This window comes from Montipora capricornis, chromosome 14 (genome assembly GCF_036669925.1).
Source record: "Montipora capricornis isolate CH-2021 chromosome 14, ASM3666992v2, whole genome shotgun sequence".
NCBI classification, from domain to species: domain Eukaryota; kingdom Metazoa; phylum Cnidaria; class Anthozoa; order Scleractinia; family Acroporidae; genus Montipora; species Montipora capricornis.
The window spans coordinates 44,896,005-44,918,504 of record NC_090896.1 but is presented as its reverse complement, the minus strand read 5'-3'; the positions used below and the strand labels follow the sequence as shown (position 1 = coordinate 44,918,504).

The window sequence follows — 22,500 nt, the reverse complement described above, 5'->3', positions numbered from 1 at the left end:
ATAACTGACTAACTCGCTGACTGAGGGAATGAATTACTGATCTTGACTGACTGAGTGATCTACTGACTGATTTTTGACTGTGCGAGTGACTTATTTTGACTGTCTTGCTGACTGACTGACTGAATTTGAGTGACTAATTTTTACTGACTGACTGATTTGACTGTCTTGCTGACTGACTGGCTGTCTGACTGATTTTAAGTGACTAATTTTCATTGACTGACAGATTTGACTGTCTTTCTAACTGACTGACTCACTGATTTCTTTGATTTTTGGAAAAACACTTATTTCACGCTGACGTTTTCCGTTTGCCATTAATGCGGCCTTGGGCCGTACTCGAGACTGAGGGCACAATTCGTTCCTATACTGACCGACCAAGGCCGTGAATAACTTGTTTGTGTTTTCGTAAAAAAGATGTGCTGACTGGGAACCATTGCTTAAGGTTAGCCTAAGATTCTTATTATCAAAATAGAAATATCAAGCAATATAGCAATGATCGGTTGATTCTGTTCACAATATTTATTAATTTGTAAAGCAACACTGTTTACTTTTAAAAACATTTAAAAAGGCTTCAAAAATCTACTTTTGGTCCTAACGGCGGCTCATCACACAAACTCACGCAACCAGGGCTAGGATTCCGTCCGGGTTGGCGGGCAAGATATAAAAATTCTGCCCACTCCCAGATCTAATCAGATCGCAGGATTCGCAGAATTCCGCCCGCTCGCGCATTGAGAAAAAAATCAATACCTCTTACTAACCGACTTCGAAGTCCGTACTGTAAAATTACGGACCGAGTTTAGTTTCCAGTTGATTTTGGCCCAGGCGTGAAGCGCGCGGGCCATGAATCAACGGGGAAATACGAGGATCCGTAATTTTACAGTATACGGACCGAGAAAACGAGGTTAGCAAAATGCTTATGATATCTATGAGGGAATCAGCCGCGCGGAAAAGGAAACTAATTGATGTCAAGCGGAAGGTTCAACTGCCGCAAAGGTTGCCATGTAAAATCCTCTTGGCTTTTTGAAATAGTAAAGTTTACGTAACGTAAACGACAGAAAAAACTCGCTAGAGAATATTTTATCCAACTTTCAACTTCAGCGGGTCATAAAGCAGACTGACGGCCTGCTAAATCAGCCAATAACAGCGCGCGTACTATCTGAGAGATACATTTATTTATTTGTTTGTATTGACTTGCTGGCTGACTGACTCGTTCGTTATTTCTGCATTCATTTACTTATGCTTTCGTTCACTGCTTTTGTTTCAAATCAAAGAAAAAACTGCTTCATTGTTCCGGCATCGCAGAAGTAATGGCTTGGAATCCCGTTGTAGACACCAAACGTATATGTCATTTTTTTTAAAATGCTACGTTTGCATAACGTTTTACTTTAAAGACTTTGTTTCTTTTCTTTTGTAGATGAAAACAGTGTTCATCTTGCGGAGTTGTACCTCGATGTGGATATAACTAAATTTACCGAAGAAAACAAGGTAAAAATATTCATTTAATTGGCTGATGTTTAAAAGCAGTGATTGTTTGCGGTTGCTCCCTTTAGACCTTTCATTCCTAGAAGTTTAACTTTATATCATCTGAACTTAATTTCATGGCCTTGGTTCAATGAGTCACTCGGGAGACTACGTAAAGTCTTTTTTCTCCAATTTTCCTCTAGTATAATTGTCGATAATATAACTTCATGTTTGTCATTGGTATTTACAGGAGCAGTTGATTCGTAAATTGGCGGTGATTCTAGATGTGCAGGATGAAGATATTATAGTTGAACATCTAAAAGAAGCAGGAGTGGGGCACAGGTATACCAGTGTTTGACCCTAGGGAACCCAACCATTAAACTAAAGTTTGTTTTTGATTTTTTGTTTGTTTGATTTTTTTGAGGATTATACAGACATGCAAACTAATTTTCATGAACTCAAATAGTGATTAGTTCACATAAAGCATTTTCTTGTTTTTGGACAGCCTTAAAGTGATGTTTTACGTGAAAGATAAAGTTTCCACGGCCAGGGATGGCTATGAAGTAGCTGGACTACTAAAGGAAAAGATTGGAAATGAAGAAGGCTTTTTTGAATTCAGAATGTTGAAAGTCGAAGCATACAGTAAGTATTCCTGAAATTAACGTGGGCAAGAAGATAAGAGCGATTTTCAGTTGCATTACTTCACTCAGTGATTGGTTCAAAGTTCTCGCGCCACTTTTTCAACCAATCAGAAGTGAAACCAAACCAATCGTGGCTCGCGCGTGCACATTTTCCCGCGCTATGTGTCGGCTACGTGTAATTACTTAATTCGAGTTTTGATTGGTTTACCGGATTGTCTCCGTCCTTTTTGATTGGCCAAATTGATTACTTTGGTTTTGGTTTTACGACACTCGACTGAAACTCGCTCTAACATAGCTCATCATTCCATTTGAATGAAAGTGGTGGATATATTTGAAGTGCGGGTTGTAGACGAAATGTAGAAATTGTTTTGTTTTTTTTACTGATAGACACCTGAAAAATTCAGGCGGCTTCGACGGGTTTCTAACCCATGACGTATGCGATGCTTTAACTTTAAGTTGATCACCTCTACATTTCGAGGATTAACTTGATTACCTAGTTGACTTCACCCTCGGTTTTAATGCGAGTCTTGGTGCGCTTTCTGTGTTCGTTAATTCTAATTTGAGCATGAATGAAACCTTTTTTTTTTTTTACTAAAGACTTCGCTTTTCTACTCGATTTCACAGAGGTATTGAAGTAAATGGAGAATTAAATGATAGTTGTGATTTTGCTTGAGTTCTTATCCGAGTGGTCTGTGTGGTGTTTGTTTCTACGCGTGTGTTGGGCGAGGGGTTGCAGCCTCTTTGTTGTGTTTCGTTTGATTCTTTTTATTAGGGAGCTTAGTTTTTTAGACGCGGAGGGCAACCGGAAGAGAACATTTTGCGTGCTAGGGCGGTGGTGTCTCCCAGATCTTTATACTAATCATCTCTAATGGAGAAAAGATACTTACGAAGGTAAATGTGGTTGCAGTGAAGACAAGTTAAACGAGAAAACAGCTCAGTTCCGGTTGCCGTCCGCGTCTCTAAAACGCGCGTGCTTAAGCTCCCTAATATTAAACACTCACCCCGCCCCACTACCTAACAACCCCATTACCTAACAACCATTAAGTTAATTTTTTGGGATGTTAGAATCTAACTTTATTCCTGGATGAACATGACAATGGAACGTATTTGCTGTTAGTTTGTAGGAACAACTGTTCAGGGCACGGCTACTGCGACCGCAGCACCAAAATGTGCGTCTGTGAGAGCTTTTGGATGCAAGATTTTTTCAAATTTCACTTCGGCAGCAAAGAAAGTAACTGTGGTAAGTATAATATTGATAATGATACAATTATGATGACGCTGTGGTTGGTGATGATGGCGACGATGTTGGTGGCAATAACGATGGCCAAAATTTACGGTGACAAAAGCGATGACCGTGGTACTGTTGATGATGATGATTATGATGATGATGACGATGATCAGATAATAGGAGTTTGAGCAGCGATGGAGTTACCAGAACGCCACAAAAACGCTAGCTGTGACGCTTGAAACCATTGGCTGTGCACGACCTGTGCATTTTTTTATTTTGGTTCGTTTCTTTGCCAGACAACGACGTGAAATGACAGAATTTGTGTTTAGTGTATGTAACGGAGTTGTAAAACCTATCATAGATTTTCACACTCTTCATGATTATGCTGTTATTCGTTTTTTCATGCCGAACGACTTGGACGTTATTGGTCCTTGCTCAAGCTCCATCTGGATAATGTTGACAGATAGTTATGACGTAGACGACGATAATGAAGCGTAAGATGCTAACGATGGCGATGACGACGACTATGATGATGATATGATGATTACGATGATGTTAATGATGATGATGTTAATGATGATGATGATAATGATGACGTCGGCGATGATAATGATGATAATGATGATGATGACGACAATGCTTACAATGACGGTGATGATGACGAAAATGACGACGCCGATGCTCATGATAATGATAATAATGATGATTGCGACGCCGAAGACATTTTAATTCACCTTGTATTATTTAATGATGATAATAATAATAATAATAATTCTTCTTCTTATTATTATTATTATTATTATTATTATTATTATTATTATTATTATTATTATTATTATTTATTTATTTATTATTTAACAGAGCTTGAAATTGCGACCAATACAGTCGCATTTGCGACTGAATTTTTTCCCTTTGCGACTAAAATATCTGGCGACTTGTTTTCATCTTCGCTCTTTCGAAACAAAAGGGTTAGCAGTTGCCACTTGGCTGCTCGTTTTACTAAAGCAAATGAAGAAATGACAAAAATCTTTTGTTTCTCGCCTTGAGTTTTCTTTCAATCTGAAGATTCCGTAATTGTTGCGTAATGTCGCCGCGATGTTACGTGCACAACTCCATCCCTTCGATAGCATTCGCCATTTTCAGCGGTTTCTTTCAACACAGGTATTGTGGGCTCATATTTTGTTTTGCTACACCGCTGACAACACAATGCAGCGCGACGATTTTGGCACTAAGTTTTGCGAAATTGCGACTACATTTTCGTATCTTGTCTTAAAATTGCGACTGGATTTTTTCGCTAATTTCAAGCCCTGTAATAATAATAATGGATCCTGATTGAAGGAAGGATGTATTGATGAGCGATCCTTATACAAGCAGCACAAATACACAGACCTTAGAGCTGGCCTGAAGAGACTTTACCCCAGAATTAGTGTTACTCAAGTGAACACTGTGTTTGATTTCCTAGCAGGTTATAATAAACAGCTTGTAATTGACTTGGATAAAATAGGTATAAAGGACAAAAACAATCTAATTAGACAATGCCAGAAATGGGTAATCTCACAGAACTGCGAGATCGTGAAAGCCGTCTATTCATTCAACTTACTTTCCACACATTAGAGACACTGTCCATCTTAAGTCAAGAATATCGCTTTGAATTGTAAATTCCGCATATTCTTTGTAAAATTTGAACAACTGGAAGTTTAGGGAGAAACGAAATAATAATAATAATTTATTGGTTTCTGTAGCGCATAGAGCGGTTTTCAAATGAGTGTCGTAAAACCAAAACCAAAGTAATTACTTTGGCCAATCAAAAAGGACGGAGACAATCCAGTCAACCAAGCAAAATTCGAAGTAATTACACGTAGCCGACACAAAGCGCGGGAAAATGTGCACGCGCGAGCCACGATTGGTTTTGGTTTCACTTCTGATTGGTTGAAAAAGTGGCGCGAGAACTTTGAACCAATCACTAAGTGAAGTAATGCAAAACCAAAGTAATTCACTAATTACTTTCGACACGCTACTGAAAACCGCTCTATATCAATACAAATTATCATACACGCTTTATGTGCAGCTAAAAATAAATCAAAATAACCTAGTATAACAAATAATAAGTTTCTATAAATCAATTAAAAAATATATAATAATCTCTATATATTATGTACCTTTCATTTGCGTCGAAATTTCTGACTTTCAGTTGTATTATTTGCAGACTGGAGTATCCTCTATGTGACAGTAATAATCTTTGGTATCATTATGGCTATTGGGGGACTTGTTTGGGTCATATGCTTCTTAATGGGAAGGTGTGTAATAGTAAAAGTAAAGCCATCATCAATGTGAGTCGTTAAAGAACCTACGCGCTGTGGCTGAGGACGTACCACTGTTGGTAAACCTCCATGAAACTGAAGTCATATGTGCGGTGACCGTGCATAAATCAATTGTCACTACCATTAATTTATGAAGGTCACAGCCAGCAGAAACGCAATATCAAGTTCGCGCGAATAAACGCCAGTAACACAGCGTGCATCCCGTTACATCAAAGCGTTGTCCCGATTAGTGTTATATTCTATAGCATGTAGGTGTACTATGTTCCAACATATCTTTAAATCTCGTCATTGGCGGAAACTTTCTTTACCGCGATGTCCTTGCGGTTTTTCAATCTTCTTGAACTGTTTTCCTCTCATCTTCGCTTTCTCTCCTCTGTCTCTCTATCTTTCTCTGTTTCTAGACGTCGTCGTGAAAACGTAGTTCTAAATGTCCACGCTCCTTTGGTATCGGAAGATGCTGCTTCTACTGACCATAGGTATTGTATGGTTTTCTTGGACAATTCTCCTATAAATAGAGGTTTTTGTCTTCAATTTCATTCCATAAAATGTAAAAAGCTGACCTAAGGTCTGGCTTGCCCTTCCAACGTCCGATCGGTAAGCTTTAGTACTGGCAAAGCTGTCGAGCTGGTCTCCCAAAGCAGAAATATCCTCCGTATTGTTTTATTTTATCCAGGGCTTATTTGTATCAAACGATCAGCTGGCTGTCAATCCCCCCGCTCAAATAACTACCGAAAAGATAAACCTCATATTCGTTGCATAAAGATTTAGCATTGGAATGGCTAGCGCCAATAATTAATGGTGTACTTTGAAGGCATATCATCTAGGGGAGAACACAGCAGTTTCGCCTTCCTGGACTGATGGCACTGTATTCTGTTTCTCTAACCCTAGCCCTATTTTCATACCTCGAGCTCCATACTCTAATTTCTTGTATCCCATTTCTCTTTTCCATTTTTTTAATGGGTCCTCGTAAATTCGCTTTTCTTTTATCCCAACAGTGTGTTGTTTTTCTTTTCTGCTTTTCTTTTTTGTTGTGTCACTTTCCAACCTCCTTCTTTGTTCCGTTATTCATTCTTACGTTGTATCGAGGGGACACCTTCACCGTTGAATTTTTCGTCTATTCTTTTACTTTATTCCTTCTGTTCTTGTTTGCCTTATTTCCACGTCACGTTATAAATTATAATTATTTTTTTCTACCATTTGCCGTTATCTTTAGTGTGTTTTGCAGCGGTGACATAACCCATGGAGGTTCACCAAGAATTTGGGTCTGAAAGTCTCTTTATATAACTTTGAAATTCAGCGTTAGGGAATTCCGCTGACAAATGGAAATGTTGCGGAATTACCGGGGCTGAGCTAGCGATCAACGCAGTTATTAACGTTAACGTTACTTGAGTGGTAACGAAATGAAAGCCCATAGTTCAAATATATGTCATTATAGCTTTCATATATAGTAACTTTCGTCATAAGTAGCTACCTTGTGTGCGAGTTCATGGATTTTCACCGCCCTTGTTAAGCTAAGAATTTCTGCCAGGACTCGTTTTAAGCACGTTTTGTTGACATGATTTGTACAGGAGACGAGGTCGTGGAAAGAGACGCCATCATCGCTATGCTGTTATTGATGACGACGACGATAAGCTGGAGAGCATGGAGATGCTACCCAAAGGAGGTGTGTGTCTGTTGAGGCTTTAATTAGCTTGCAGTGCAAGCATATCGGTTTAGTGGGTACGTGCTGAGAAACCTTCTTCGCGAATGTTTGGCTGCCATCCCGGGTATTTTAAGCGGATAGATTGGAGACATATTGGGGAGGGGAAGTACCCGTAAATAGAAACGTAGGCACTATCGGCGTTTAGAACGAGGACGATTAAAAAACAGTGGATTCAAGGAGCAAAAACATTATGGTGCCTAAACACGAGACTCTTTTAGTCCACAGACAGATGTTGAGAGTGTGTTTTCTTAACACCTGACTGGCAAAATTTTGAGCTTTGATTTTTATCCAAAGGCCGTTAACTTTGAGTATAAGTTTTGGATTTCACGATCCGCCATTACTCCCGTGCTGCATATTAATTGTGCGGCGTACACACGCTTTGCATTCTTAAACTAGTGAGTCTTGGACGTCATTTTCTCCTGGATCCAGCTCTCTCAAGATCTTAAAGTTAAGTAGGAAAAATCCAGTTAAAATAAACAGGTATCTTTTTTAAATCAAGGCTTAAAACTCTGGGAGCGAGGTTTCCTTTGCATTATAAATTTAGTATCAGGACATGTTAGGAAGCTTAAGGATACTGTCCTGGGGCCCGTTTCTCGAAAGTCCCGAAAACTTTTCGGACCCGAAAAGCTATTTGTGAACCTGCCAACCGCTTGTTTTGGAAAGCCGATCTTCTAACATGTTTTCAAGGTAACTAAAAGAAACATGACTGTGAAGTTAGACGACTTAAATCCTCTCCGTTTCCGAGATACCAAGGGAATTGTGACACCCGAAAATGGCCCGTAAAGTTTCGGGATTTTCGAGAAACGGGCCCCTGGCATGGTAAATTTTTACTTCCGGTTTCGACCCGCACCAGTCCATTTTTCTTTCTTTCTTCTTGTTCTTTTTTTCTTTTTTTTAATTTTTATCCACCGATGACGATATGAAATGTCCAAACTTGAGGATATGGGAGGACGTCTGCACCGTCGAGGTTCTTTTGTTTTTTTTTTCTCGAAGGATCTACAACATCATTCATTGTAACTTCATTCCTAAAGGGTTTATAGACATTCTTAATTGCAACGACGAAATAATCGTTGAATTATAAGAATAACAACGCGGTGTCCATGTTCAGATATCTTTCCCGTTGCCGTCGTTGTCCTTGCTTGAGCTTCCAAACAACGTTCACAGACCGATTCCGCCTAAATACGCTTAGTCGTAGTAAAAGCCTGTTCAGTTTTTGTAACCATCCGCAACCTCCATCGTTTCTGAGGCTGCTCTGAAGAGCGTAAATGACATTATTCGCGGATTTCATCTTTCGAAAACAGCTAGTGTCGTTTTTATCGGTTCCAGGGTCTGTTTCTCGGAAATCCCGAAACTTTTCGGGCGAATTTTGTGGACTCCGCTATGTCTCTCCGTCGCTCTCTCTCTCTCTATGAGCAAACCCAGGCGGTTTTGAGGCGTGAAACTTTGCAAGTATGATGTTCTTTCGGCTCTTGTAACTCTGTTGAAAGACCAGAGCCCGGTTGTTCGAAGGGTGGATAGCGCTATTCACCGGATAAATCGCTATCCACTGGATAACTCAATTGGTTTTGCTAGTGTTTATCCGGTGGATAGCGCTATCCATCGTTTGAAAAACTGGGGCCAGCTTTCGAAAATAGGCAGATTGTAGGCGCGGAAAGTTAGTGATTTTCTCGAAACGAGCACCTGATCCAAGAATCACAGATGGAGCGTTTTCACTCACGTGAACAGCAGCCATATTGGATAACTGAAACAAAAGAAGGTATTTGCATAAAAAAAGACTTCAATTCCCGGAGGATTAGTTTGCTTCACCATCATGGCCACCATTTCTTTGTTTTTGGAACACCAGCATGGCCGCCGTGACGTCATGTGGAAACGCCCTACTCTGTGAACAAAATGGGCCTGTTTTTATTGTAACGAATAACAAAAGGTTTGGTGAAACTTTTAAGAATAAAATTCAGCGATGCCAAGATCTTACAGTGACTTTTCGATGACTCCTTGTCATCATTGTTAAGCAGATGAAATATACTATATACTATATACTATACTACTACTATACTTCTATATACTTTATACTATACATGCAGAAGTCTGAAAATATTGAGGTCCTCTGTGGTATATCATGGTTAGGAGGGTAATCGCTCAGAGATACCACCTACTGCAAACTACTCTTAAATCCGAGGTTAAACAATGTTGATGATGATGATAATCATCTCATCTACTTTTGTACTTTAATTAGCTTGATAACGATGACTTGGAGTCATCAAAACATCACTCTAAAATCTAGATTTTGCTGACGGCTTTTTTGAAATGCAATTTTTAGAGCTGTCTGAGATAATGTCCAAAATGCTGTTGTCATACGTCACTCTGTCCAAGATAAATTAGACAACTTAAAGCTTATCCCACAATGCAATTTTTTCTTCTAATTGTTTTAGGTAAATTCTTGAGCACGAGCTTGATGCTAAGCGACACAGATGATGATAGTGATGATGAATCTACAGTATTTGAAGCTAAAAGGCGGAGTATGAACGGCTCCGTAAATGGCTACATTAGAAAAGACACGTGATATCACGTTTTGAGCGTTGTGACTGGACACGAGCAACAGTAGTGACTGCTTATTTGTTCTTCGGAAGTAACACCGTCGCAAGTGCTGAAGCGTCAAGATGGCACTTAGTACTCGTTTTATATGGCCGGGACTTAAGACTACGGAATGGACACGGAGAATACAACACGATAGCCTTCTACTTGATCTCGACGAAGCGCAGTTGGTTATCGTGATCATGTATTCCACGAAATTTGGTAGAGACATTATTATGAACTTATCGAGTTTTTCTGTGTAAGGGCTCATTGCGAGGTATTTCGTTTGAACGGAGATCCTTCTACAGAAATTGTCGCACTACGTTCATTAGCGTTCCCCAGATTGTTTTTTCTTGCTTCTGAAGCAAGGTGAATAAAATCCTGTGCATTACATACATACTCACAATTTGACAGACGTAAATCTGCGAAACTTGTACAAGTGGATTATCAACGGCTGGTCTACTATCTTCTTTGAACGTGGCCTACACAGTGACATAAGCATAAACAGCAGTTTGGAATTTATGTACTTCGCATACTAATTAATTATAGTAATATGCCTGTGAGCGGAAGAAAGTGGAGATTATTCCTTTTTGTTACTCGTATGGGTGAGGTCGTTCCCGGTTTTCGCTGTCGCCTGCGTTTAAGCATACCACTGAGTAATACTAGCTTTAATTAAGCGGATTTCAATAATATTTGCCCGAAATAGGCCATTTTCCAGTGGAAAGTTTAATAAATTGGTCTGTGAAAAGCAGTGAGAATAATGGAGCCCACTTCACTTCTGCAACGCAGACGGAAAATGAAAGCAAAAATTAAGATACGCACAAGCATTTGGAGTCATTTTTCAAAATCGGGGGCGAGGCTGACGCCATCTTGGATTCAACTTCAACCGAGGGCGTGGAACTGGTAGTGTCACCTTAAGGTTACAATTGCGCGCCCCTATTCACAGGGAACTGGAGCCTCGCTTCCATTTACAGGCCAGGTTACACAATATAAACACTGTCAAGAATAACTAATTATTGCATTGAATCGCCTCCATTACCAGTTTCTTTGTATAGAAAATCGAGCAATTTTTACCAAAGTAAAATTTAAGATGAGTTCAATTCATACAATTTACAGCCTCGATGCAATATGGTGAAATTAGCGAGGTTAGAATATGCATGCGATTATTTATAAATACTTCTTCATTTGTAAACAGGGATAGTTTGTACTTAATTACCTTTGCTCCAATTATGGGCAAGCTAGTGTGTGAAAATTTGTAAGTGGCAACCAAACGGAAATTCAATAAAGAGTTTTTAAGGAAATGAGGAGAGTTTAAATGTCTGAGTAGAGCTGAGTAGCGCATTCGTGCTCTTCCTTGCTCGTACGCAGGAGTGCAGCAGGCTCACTTGCTTGGAGTGTCGAGCAAGTAATTCACCCTTGTCACACGACGGCCATATTGTCCCGGGAGACCAAACGATCTTTGTTTTACCACGCCAAGCTTTGCAGTGGAAACCATGGGGGTGAGGCTTGGCGTGGTAAAACAAAGCCTTTTTGGTGTCCTGGGACAATATGGCCGCCGTGTGACAAGGGCGAATAGGCACGGTCGTCAAAGGGAACGCCGCAGAACAACAATTTCATTGGTTAAAAGAGGCAAAATACTATGTGACACGCATTGTACCACATATGAGACTGCACAACAACGACGTGAAATCACCAAATTTGAGGTTTTGTCGACAACTCGAGCCTACAAATGTAAATTTTTTATTCCCTACTTTTACTCTGAAAACCGCTGGTACCAATTTAATTTTGTACGATGTGAACGAGATGGAATAATAGCGAAAAACTTATGACAGAGCAAAGTGCCAGCGGAGCACCATGGGGAAGATTTTTTGGGTGCGAGAAATTTTGGTTATGACGTCACGTACGTCTGCTAGTACAGACTGTCGCGTTTTGGTGTAGTCTCCTTCGCAGCCGTTATTAAGGTCGTCACGCAACGCTCCTCCCCACTAACGGCTGCTCACGAGAGAGACATATTCCTTTCCCTAAAATTGACCAGTAAGAAACAGGCTTCCATATTCTGGAAACCTGGTCCAAATCCCTCTCCATTACTTGAAAGCAAACATGGTGGATCTATCTATCTTTTCAAAAGTGCGTGAACAATTCAAGTTTAGCGAGTTAAACAAGCATCAAAAAGAAGCGGTTATATCTGCGGTGCTGAAGAAAAAGGACGTATTTATTAGTTTACCAACTGGCTTTGGAAAATCTGTCATTTTTCAAGCTCTACCTATGGTATTTGACGGCTTCACTGGCGAGTCTGGCCACATTGTGATTGTCGTTTCGCCTTTGCTATTCCTGATTAAGGATCAAAACGAACGCTTACGACAGGTAGGAATATCCTGCGTAAGTCTGAGCGACGCGAGTACGCAGGGAGAAATAGATCTCGTTGAAGGAGGATTTTATTCGGTTGTTTACGCGAGGCCAGATTGGCGTAGCCGATAACAATAACGGGCATTCTATTGGTTCTCAAAAACAAAGGGAAAGGAATGTGTCTCTCTCGTGAGCAGCAGTTAGTTGGGAGGAGCGTTGTGTGACGACCCTGATAACGTCTACAAAGGAGACTAGTTTTGGTGGGGAGGCAGGACAACCTCTGGGGACGGGAGTGTGTTGGCGGGAAATCGCGTGGCAGCTTTGCATTGGCAACCCGCGTTTTTCTGGCGGGGGAAATCATATTAGTGGCGAGAAACGGGATGAAGAGCAGGAAAGAGCACGAGAGAAGAAAGCCTCGAGAGGAGCCGAGGAAGGAGAAGAAGAGAAAATTTGAAACGTTCCTGCAAGGGGAAATCTGTAAATTACCATGTAAATTGGTAGCTATGGTATAGGGGAAAGCAATCTTGATTTGCTCAACTGAGCGCGCAAGATGGTATCGGGATTGCTTAACAGGGCGCGCAAGGTGGTATCGGGATTGTTTACCGAGTTCGCGAGATGTTCTGGGTAAACTTGAGTCACGAGGCAGAAAGTCACAAGGAGCATCAATATCGAAGGTCCAGCATAGCGATTGAGGGTGAGTAATCTCGAATATTTACAGCGATTTCTTTTACTTTGAAAATCAAAGAATACGCAGAAGAGATGTTCTTTAAGAGAAATGATCATGCCATGTGGCAGCAGTCTAAACGGGCTAGGAACCAGGTGAATAATGCAACTAAACTTTCTAAACTAGTGATAGTTACTAGAGCTGCCCCCGCCCTACATTACCATTTTCTTTTGTTTTTTTTCAGTTGGGCTTGTTGTTTACAGTTTTGAAAATTTTCTGCTATGTTGTTACGGAATTTGCTGCTCAGTACTTTCGTTTTAGTAATTTTGGATCTCAAAATACTGCAAGTGTACAAAATGTAGTTTTGGGAAGTGCTTGGGATCTTTTTTTTTTTTTGCTGTGTGGTTTAACTTAGGATTTGTTTGTTGTTAACGATCAAGAAGAAGCAGATTGTAGGGACTTGGGTGAGTTTTAACATTGGAATTTATAGACAGCATTGAAGCACAATTTATTATTATATTTAAACCTGACATTTTGCACTTAATAGACTAGTTATTAGACACAAAATTATAGCTTAAGAGGGCAATTTTAAATAGAATTTGTTTGAAAGGCATTGAAAAACACGGTACCATTACAGCATTGCTTGAGGCCACAAATAGCTGGTCTGTTAACATCGACAATGGCTTCCTGAATGGCGTCGTTTTCATTGACCTTAATTTAAAAGGCATTCGACACTATCGACCATGAAAATGTCATACTTTGGGGCCGACCAGGAAACTATCACTTGGTTTCAATCGTACCTAAGCAATCGGACCCAAAGATGTAATGTTAATGGCAGACTGTCAACTCCTCGCACTATTACTTGTGGGGTTCCCCAAGGCAGCATATTAGGTCCCTTGTATTTTTTATGTATATTAACGATCTCCCTTACTGCCTCCAGGATGCTTCCCCGGGAATGTGCGCTGACGATACCAATATAACCCTAACTGCAAAACCTTTAACAGAGCTTTAGCAAGAAATAACTCCTGAATTCAGTTACCTTAACTGTTGGCTGAGAACCAACAGGTTGACTTTAAATGTGACTAAGACCGAGTTAATGATAGTTGGATCTAGGCAGAGATTAAACACTCAATGTGACGAAGTTGATATACGAATTGATGACGAAAGGATCAAGAGAGTAGATCGCACTAAATCCCTCGGTCTTAGCATTGATAATCGGCTTTCTTGGTCAAATCATGTATACCAAATATGCAAGAAAGTGTCCTCAGCTATGGGAACCTTAAAACGAATATGGCACTTTATTTCAGCTAATACTGCGCTTCAAATTTCTAACGCTTTAATATTACCGCATTTTGATTATTGCAGCCCTGTGACCAGTCAAGTGATAAGCTGCATAAAATAAATGTTCCTGTTCCTGTTTTACTATTATATTTACAAGGTATTTCCCAAAATTATGTAAATTGCTTTTCAACTGATAGCGTATCAAATAAACGTTGATGGAATTTTTTTTGTCCTTTCCTTGCATCTTTCACTTTCATTTATCTAGTACCTAATTACATGTAAAATAATATGAAGATATGACAATGTGCAGCACATATTAAATGGAAAACACCTCAACTGCCATCTGTATTATCTTAGGCGGGGGCAGATGTAGTGAAAACTATTATTAGATATCGATAGAACTGTTTCCTCGCCAGGAAGCACTGGCTTTAAAGATTTTTGAATTTCCTACGATGATACAATCTAATTACTGAAAATATCGCAAAATATTCGTGTTGCATAACATTTTGCCCAGATTTTGTCTAGCCAAAAATTCTCAGCGCACTCAAAGCCAAACTAAGCGCTTTCAAACAAAAAAATTGACCTCAAAATATACGAACCACACTTTTGAAGATATTTATTAAAGAAACAATACCTTTTCGTAAAGAGTTAGTTTTTTTTCCTCTAAAGCTGATTTTATATATACTTTAGACATAACTTCAAATAATTTGTTGTCAAAAAGATAAAATAGCGAAAGAACATTTTTTTCGCGGGATTCCGCCGGCAGACAATGAGTTGACTCAGAGGACATGTTCCCTAAACAAATGCAGGCACTTTAGTTTATTTTATTTAAAGATTCACCCTAAGGTGGTTGTTAAATACAATAGGACAATAAGTCTCCTTGCAGGTATTTACACCCAAAAATGTGCAGCACATCAAGTCTTTGGAATGCAAAGAAATACAATACAATACAAGGCAGCATTTACACCAACGCGATTTGTACCAGCATCAAGACTAATGACGAAACCAGGTCGATTTGAAAACGCTGCCAACAGTGGAGCGTTTTAAAAGCAAGACGGTTTCATCTGTCGTGTAGCCATGAAGGACTCATTGACCGTCGTAATTAACTTGGGGGTAACGAGATATAGTTGAATACGAACAAAATACCGCTCGCTAAACTTCCACCATGCATTACCGAAGCAGATCACTGTGTCTATAAGGCCCGATTTACACGGTTCGATTTTTGTCGCATGCGATCGACAAGCTTACGACAGGCCTACAACTCGTTTACGATTGTCACGTACGTAAGAAAAAATGTCGTAGCATTTTTAAAACATATTTTAAAATGCTGCGACAATCGTATCGTAGGTCTGTCGTAAGCTTGTCGCATGCGCAAAAAATCGTACCGTGTAGATTCGCCCTAATACCCACTTCCAATACATTCGACGTTAAAATGATTTAATCTCAAAAAATAGAAGCTACACATAATAGTGGTTACATATTGAGGCAAAACTTCAGTGATTACGCCGAATTTTTTCAAATACTTTATGGATAATTTACATAGCTGTGAATCGTAACAAAGTTGCAGAATGCCCTTAAAAAATTTCTCAAAACAAAGTTGATAATGAGAAACTGAGAATGTCATCCTGTTTCCTTTTGTTTGTAAATGACTGACTTTTGAATGTAAGCTATAAAGAACTATTTATCGTCGTTGGCATATCGACGGTCATTGCGTGAATCAATATGGTCTGACATATTTGGACAAGTTTCATTCCCAACTTTAAAAGTGAAAGGCCAGTCGTATATTTAGTCGTTCAAATTTCTTTCCATTGGCCTTATTGTGTGCAATGGATAGTCATTTTGAAAATCAACTTTGTCTTGGAAGTGGGATTTCTTTCCTTTTGATGATCTTCTTCGTTTCGCTTCCCAATGGTTTTATCTTAATGGTGATGGTGAGAAATCCTTTGCGATGCTTCAAGAGAGTGTTTTCAGTGCACCTGGCGTTCATATCAGCAATGGATCTTTTCGTTGGGCTTGTGGTTTGCCCTGCACAAGCCGTGGCGAGATTTCTGTGCGTGTTCAGCGATCGAAGTATTCCACAAGAAGGGGAAATCGTCCAGATATTAAGCTACATCGGAATCAACAGCTCAATCTTGTTAGTGACCGCGATGTCGATCGATCGCTTCGTAGCTGTCATTTTTCCTCACGCGTATCGCCAAAGAATGAAACCGAAGACAGCCGTTGTTTGCAACTCGTGCATTATTGTTTTCTCGTCCATCTTTGCCTCACTTCAGCTAACCAACATTTCAAAAGATGTCTACATTGCCATTGACATACATTTACACACCACGTTCCCTCTGTCCACGACTTCTGTAGCCTATCTGGCAATCTTCTACTTTTTGAAGAAGCAATCGCGAGTTGCTGTTCAGAGACTAGCCACCATGCCAAGCAACACTTTTTTGAACGACAGGAGACGAGAAAGGGCAGCCAAAATGGAAAGTAAAATTGCGACAACGTCATTTCTCATTTTGGTGTTTCTTATTCTTGCGCTAATTCCGTATTTTGCTGTCATGGTTGTAGGGATCCACTGTGAAAGCTGCGCAAAACAAAATTGGTTCTTCATCGTCAGTCAATCATCCACGGTTATCCTGTTTCTGAACTCTGTGGTTAATCCTTTCTTGGCGTCTTTTCGCATCAACGAATTGAAGAAATCCTGCGCGGCCGTACTTGGCTTGACAAAAGAAGATGACGAAACAGCAAGCGCAAGGTTGTCTTCGGTAACAGTGCCCATGCAATAGAGAATAGGAGAATTAAAAAAAACTGCTGACTTTGTAGTCTGAAATGGTACATTTGCAATTGAACCGTTCAGCCAAAAATACTCTCCAGGTTGTATGTTTGGGGGACTTTATCCGTATTCTTGAGAAGTGGAAAATTTGTTAAGTAAAGGAAGTAAATAATTTCTGAAAGTGAAGGCGGGAAACTGAGAGCAAGTGCGCCGAGATAAGATAAAGAACAAAGACAAATCAACAGTAGCTGGCCCACCAACTACTCTTCCTTGCAGATTGCGAAGAGCGCAGCGAAAGCATAAAACTGAAAGGCGCCTCCGCCTAGCAGCAACTGTGCGGTCCTTGTATAATAATCCCACAGCTAGATGTCATGAGTCGATTTTAATGAAGGTCGAAAACCGAAACAGCCAAAGAAAAACCCTGGAGTCAGGTCAACGTGGAAAATCTGCCCGCATGCGATGTAAGAAGTCGAAGGAACAGGTGATGACCAAAATGCCATTTTGACTCCCCCATGGGGAGGGGGAGGGATTTTCGGACGGTCTTGAAGTCCCACGACTCTTAACGAGAGCAGATGGGAACCGTTTTTTTTTTCTCTTGGCGGAATATTGTACGCAGTACGATTTTCATCAAGAATGAAAAATGGCCTCCAAAAGCGCACTTTTCATTGTTGATGCTTTGTCCCCTTTGACTAAAATATTTTAGTCGCGTTTCGCGTGATTTCCAAAACTTGGTAGAGTTGGTCATGTTTCCAGTCTAATGTGTGCAGCTGCGTGCCAGATAAGGCCGGCCCAACTAGGGCTGAAAGAACTGGATATGATAATATTCCCTGGTTTGACTCGGCTTGCGTTAATGTTTTAATTTTAGTTCAGTGTCCCCAATTAGTGCCCAGCGCTAACTTTTGAAGACTAGACATTTAAGGTGGCTCAAAATACTTTCAACACTTGGAAGACACTCTCTTTAGATCGAATGACGCTACAACACAGTATCACGTAATAGCAATGTTGTGGTACCATATGAAACACCGATTATTTTCAAACAATATGTAATCATCATTTTGATGTAATAAGTTACCTGGGGAACGGGAAAGCCCAGCAAAAACACCCTATATATTGGATTTAGTTGCTCATATCTCGAAAACGAGCTGGGTGACCCCCCTTTTTTATTGCAAAAAATTGATGAGAACGCCATAGTGAAACTTTAGGCAAAGTTTAAAACAATTCTGTACAGCAGAATTTAGAGCCACCTCTAAAAAATCACATAATTAAGGTGGCTCTGAATCCGCTATACAGGATTTTTTTAAACTTTGCAGAAAGTTTTATGTTGCCCTTTTGATTACTTTTCAGAAATAAAAAATGGGAGTCATCGAGTTCGCTTTTGAGATATAAGCAACTAAAGACAAAATAAAGGGTGTTTTTACAGGGCTTGTCCGTTGCCACGGTGACCACAATATTGCTCATACATGATTGATACAACGTTGTGGTGTCGATCTTTACTTGGAAGCATTGACGTACACTCGTTTGAACCTCCTTAAATGAAGTTCCTTTCCCTTTTTCCTCCTTGTTTTGAATGTAATTGAACTCTTTACGTGGTCAGAATTTGAGACTTCAAGGGTCAGGGGAGCTTCTGTATCATTTCCCTGTAATTTGAAGTTTTGATGATCAGTGACAAGAGAGAATGAGGTAAGAGAACGGATCCCCATGCCCCATCATAGTTTTTTAAAATCTATTTTTAGTTTCGCAAAGCTATTTTATGTTCTCATCCCCAATACCGCGCATATTTAAAATTTCCTTACGTCCTTACAACTAGCCAATCAAGTGCCTCTCTAAAAATAGCTGCTTGCGTAGCTAAAATTCCATTTTAAAAAACGATCATTGGAAGAGGCCAATTTATGGGGGATCCGTTCTCTTACCTCATCCCCAGGGCCTTGTGCCAGTAACATGGAGCTTCGGCTACGGCAACGACAAAGCCAAAAAGTAGTAATATTATTGGTTAAAAGAGGAAAAAATGATCGTGCTGTGCGTGTAGCACGCTTTTTTTTTTTTGACATTTCTCTCCCGCATTCGTCAAAACTACTACGTGAAATGACTAAGGGTGCGTTCGATTGACCCTATTCCGGAATAAGAATACTTGGCATAATGATTAAAACGATATATTTGGCGCGTTTCGAAGCAGCAAGGATAACAAAAATATGTTTAAAATAGCATTTTAGCCGATGTTTGGCAATTTTAACGTGAATCTCCGTAAAAACGAAGGGTTTCTGACTTATATTCCATGTATTCCTATTCCGGAATACGGTGAATCGAACGCACCCTTAATTATTTTTAATTAGGTTTTGACGACAACGCGGACAAACTACAGTGAATCTTTCGGTCTGACTCTTACTTCCAAATCCGTCCGTACCAGTCCAGTTATAGGAGGACACTTCGCCCATATTGTATAATATAAACAAGATGAAATAATCATGAAATACTTAGAATAGCTCAGGAAAGCCAACATGGCTGACAATAATATAAAAATTTATATGGGAATCCCGATAAAAGACTAAATAGGTAGATAATTATATTTAAAAATTCTCAAATAAAAAGCCTTACCTTATTTCTATTGTGAGTAGCTTCCTTCCTGTGTGTGTCCTGTGTATGTTTTTCAATCCCTCGGTTGCCAACGGTATTATTATAAAACGGTTGGCAACCGAAGCGTTGAAAAATGGCTGAAATGGCTTCAGCAGTCATTTTCAAAATGTGCTTTAAGGGCCCACTGACGTATTTTTTGGGGTGCGTTGCTAAGGATGTAATGGTTAAGTAATTTGAGAGAATTTGGCATTATTTTGGTCAGTTTCCAACTTTTGTAAGCCAATGACCCTAGATATGACGTCAGCATACTACGCCCATGGCCACGTGACCAGTAAAATAAAACTCTAAATTTGTCTCCGTGCTACACAATTTGAGTATTTAATCGATGGTTTGATAATTTGTAATCGCTTTTGCATCCAGCCAAGCATGGTTTTCTTTTTACTTTAAAAAATGTTCTTTTTAAAGACAAACGATACTGAAATACCCATAACTTTTTCAAAAAAGATGATTTAAAAAAATCAATGCTTAGGTATATTCTGTATTTGGGGGTGAAACGTGCCATGTAAAAGAAAAATAATTCAATTTAAAACCGCCGGAAATTCAGCTTTTTTCTCAAACCGGAAGTCAGTTCGTTTGCGCATGCGCAGTTGATCTGAGAACGAGCGCGAGGAAGGGTGAGGTAAAACCTTCGATGGAAACATTTTATGGGGTGACTTTTGCTTGTGAGTGGGTTTTCTCGTCAGCTCATGATATGATGACGTCAGTTACCGGAAGTAACATTTCACTTCCTTAGCAACGCGCGAAAAATCCTTCTGTGGGCCCTTAAATGGTATCAAAGTTCGCGACGAGAGCATTCTAGTTGATATCTAAAAACTGAAATTGAGTATCGAATCCCACTTGGCCAACCTTTTATGAAAAGTGACTCTCCGAGGCAAAGTAATATTACGCATGCGCATCTAAATCGAGACCCCCAGAAAAGCCCAAATCCGAATAATTGGAGTAATTTGTTACTGGAATAAAAGTAATCTATTACTGGAATATATTTATCTGTTGTGGTTTAATTTTGTTTTTGGTTTGATTTATTTTTTAACCAGTTTAAATTTTTTAAAGTATATTTTAATTTTTAATCGACATTGTAAAAAAGGGATTTATCTTTTTGGGGGTGTAGTTAAAGAACAGGGGCTTGGCTTTTTAGGGCATCTTAAAAATAACTAGACAGCTTTTCCTCCCTTCTATTCACCTATCCCTCCCTGATCCTCTCCAAAACCTCTATCCTACCCTACCCTTCCTTCACGCATCATTCCCCCGTGTGCCCACCCCCTCTACACAACGTTACTCCAAGACATTTTATATTTGTCAAGACCTTTCCGTATACTTACCAGAACTTGATCTTGAACTCCCTATCTCTGAATCTGCTGCCTTCTCCTTAATCCGCTTGAATAAATTTATAAATGAATATTTTATTATTCACCACAGGCCACTCTTCGTCAAAAGTTTGATTTATTCACCGAAGTGAAATACGACTTCAAACCCACATATGGCAGGGTCCCGCCAACGCAATTGCGTAAATGAAATCGATTTCTTTAAAGAAATAGAGGAAGTGAAAGGCCAGCTCAAGACAAAAGACTCAAAAAAATGTTATTTAGAAGATGATTTTTACAACAAGGCAAAACATTCTGGAAAGAAAAAACGAGAAGCAACTCCGCTTTTCAGGAGACAAGGAATCTAAGCCGAAACAATTTACAAAATGGAACTAAAAGATGATAAGTTAATAGTTTTACAGCAACGGCAAACTCCTCTCAGGAAGCAACAAGAAAGTAGTTTCAAAAGGGTAACTGTTAAATTTCTCACGGCGGACAGCAAATTACGGAAAAGTGGCAGCGCTTCAAGAAATGATGCAGAAATAAGACAGAAAGATGTCAACACATCCATTCCATGCACGGATAATGCCCAATAACCATGGCTGCTCCAACATTCCTCTCTTTGATAGACATCGGCGTGATAGTGAAATGTCATCCTTGTACCCCAACATGCTTTTAGGAAAATTAACTGAGATCGAAAACCATTATGCTAGAGTAGTGACCAAGTTTGGAGAAGTCCAATAACTTCTTTTTCCTACAACATTAAAATTTCCAGTTGTACAATGCACTATTTAATTGAGTTATATTGCCAAAGGAATGATTAAAGAATATCACTGTTTTTTCATTATGAAAGTGGTCCTACTTGTCAGTGAAGGACAGTGAAATTATTGTTCACATGCAATAAATAATTATTGTCTTTGATAGCATCAGAGTATAGTGGCCCACAAGGGACATGCTGCAAACTAAAGATATCGCTAACAAATTTTAAAAAGTAGCAACAAATGAAAAAAGAAATGCAATACGAATTAAAATAGTTGTTGGAAATTAACAAAACTTGCTACAAATACATAAAAAGTAGAGTTGCTGCAAATTATTAGAAGTTGCTGCAAATAATTAAAAGTTGCTTCAAATAAATAAAACCTAGTTGCTGCAAATTATTAAAAGTTGCTGCAAATAAACAAAAACTATAGTTGCTGCAAATTATCAAAACTTGCTGCAAATTATCAAAAGTAAAAACGTCTGCGCGCGCATGACTCGGGAAGGACTGGCACTATGATAGATCACACAAATGCCAAACATGGCGGCTCTGAGGTGAAAAGCGTGCGAGAGATCTGTCTTCGAGCTTTCAAACATGTTTTGTAGCACCTGTAGCGTAGAAGTTCTATCTAGCGATGACAAGTTTTGCTACTCTTGTGGCCGAGAGTTGGACGTCCAGGCATCAGCTGATGAGTTAATAACCGAAATGTTCCACCGCGGTTACCAGTACGATGTTATAGTTGCTCTACTAGAAAAAAAGGGCCACAAGATGCACCTGAGAACACTGAAAAGAAGACTAAGTGACCTTGGACTTGGGAGAAAAGGGCATGATGTCA

The 22,500-nt window shown here is 39.5% G+C and overlaps 1 protein-coding gene across 1 annotated transcript in view; it reads left to right on the top strand.

The window, feature by feature from the left end:
• LOC138032179 (dyslexia-associated protein KIAA0319-like protein) overlaps positions 1-22,500 on the top strand; it is a 58,138-nt gene that overhangs the window by 32,450 nt on the left and 3,188 nt on the right. Inside the window, exons 23-29 of the mRNA XM_068879784.1 lie at positions 1,412-1,482; positions 1,709-1,800; positions 1,964-2,100; positions 3,217-3,339; positions 5,534-5,624; positions 7,217-7,311; positions 9,780-10,900. Of these exons, the coding sequence (XP_068735885.1) occupies positions 1,412-1,482; positions 1,709-1,800; positions 1,964-2,100; positions 3,217-3,339; positions 5,534-5,624; positions 7,217-7,311; positions 9,780-9,910 (740 nt within the window). The 3' untranslated portion in view covers positions 9,911-10,900. The remainder of the gene's footprint in view (positions 1-1,411; positions 1,483-1,708; positions 1,801-1,963; positions 2,101-3,216; positions 3,340-5,533; positions 5,625-7,216; positions 7,312-9,779; positions 10,901-22,500) is intronic.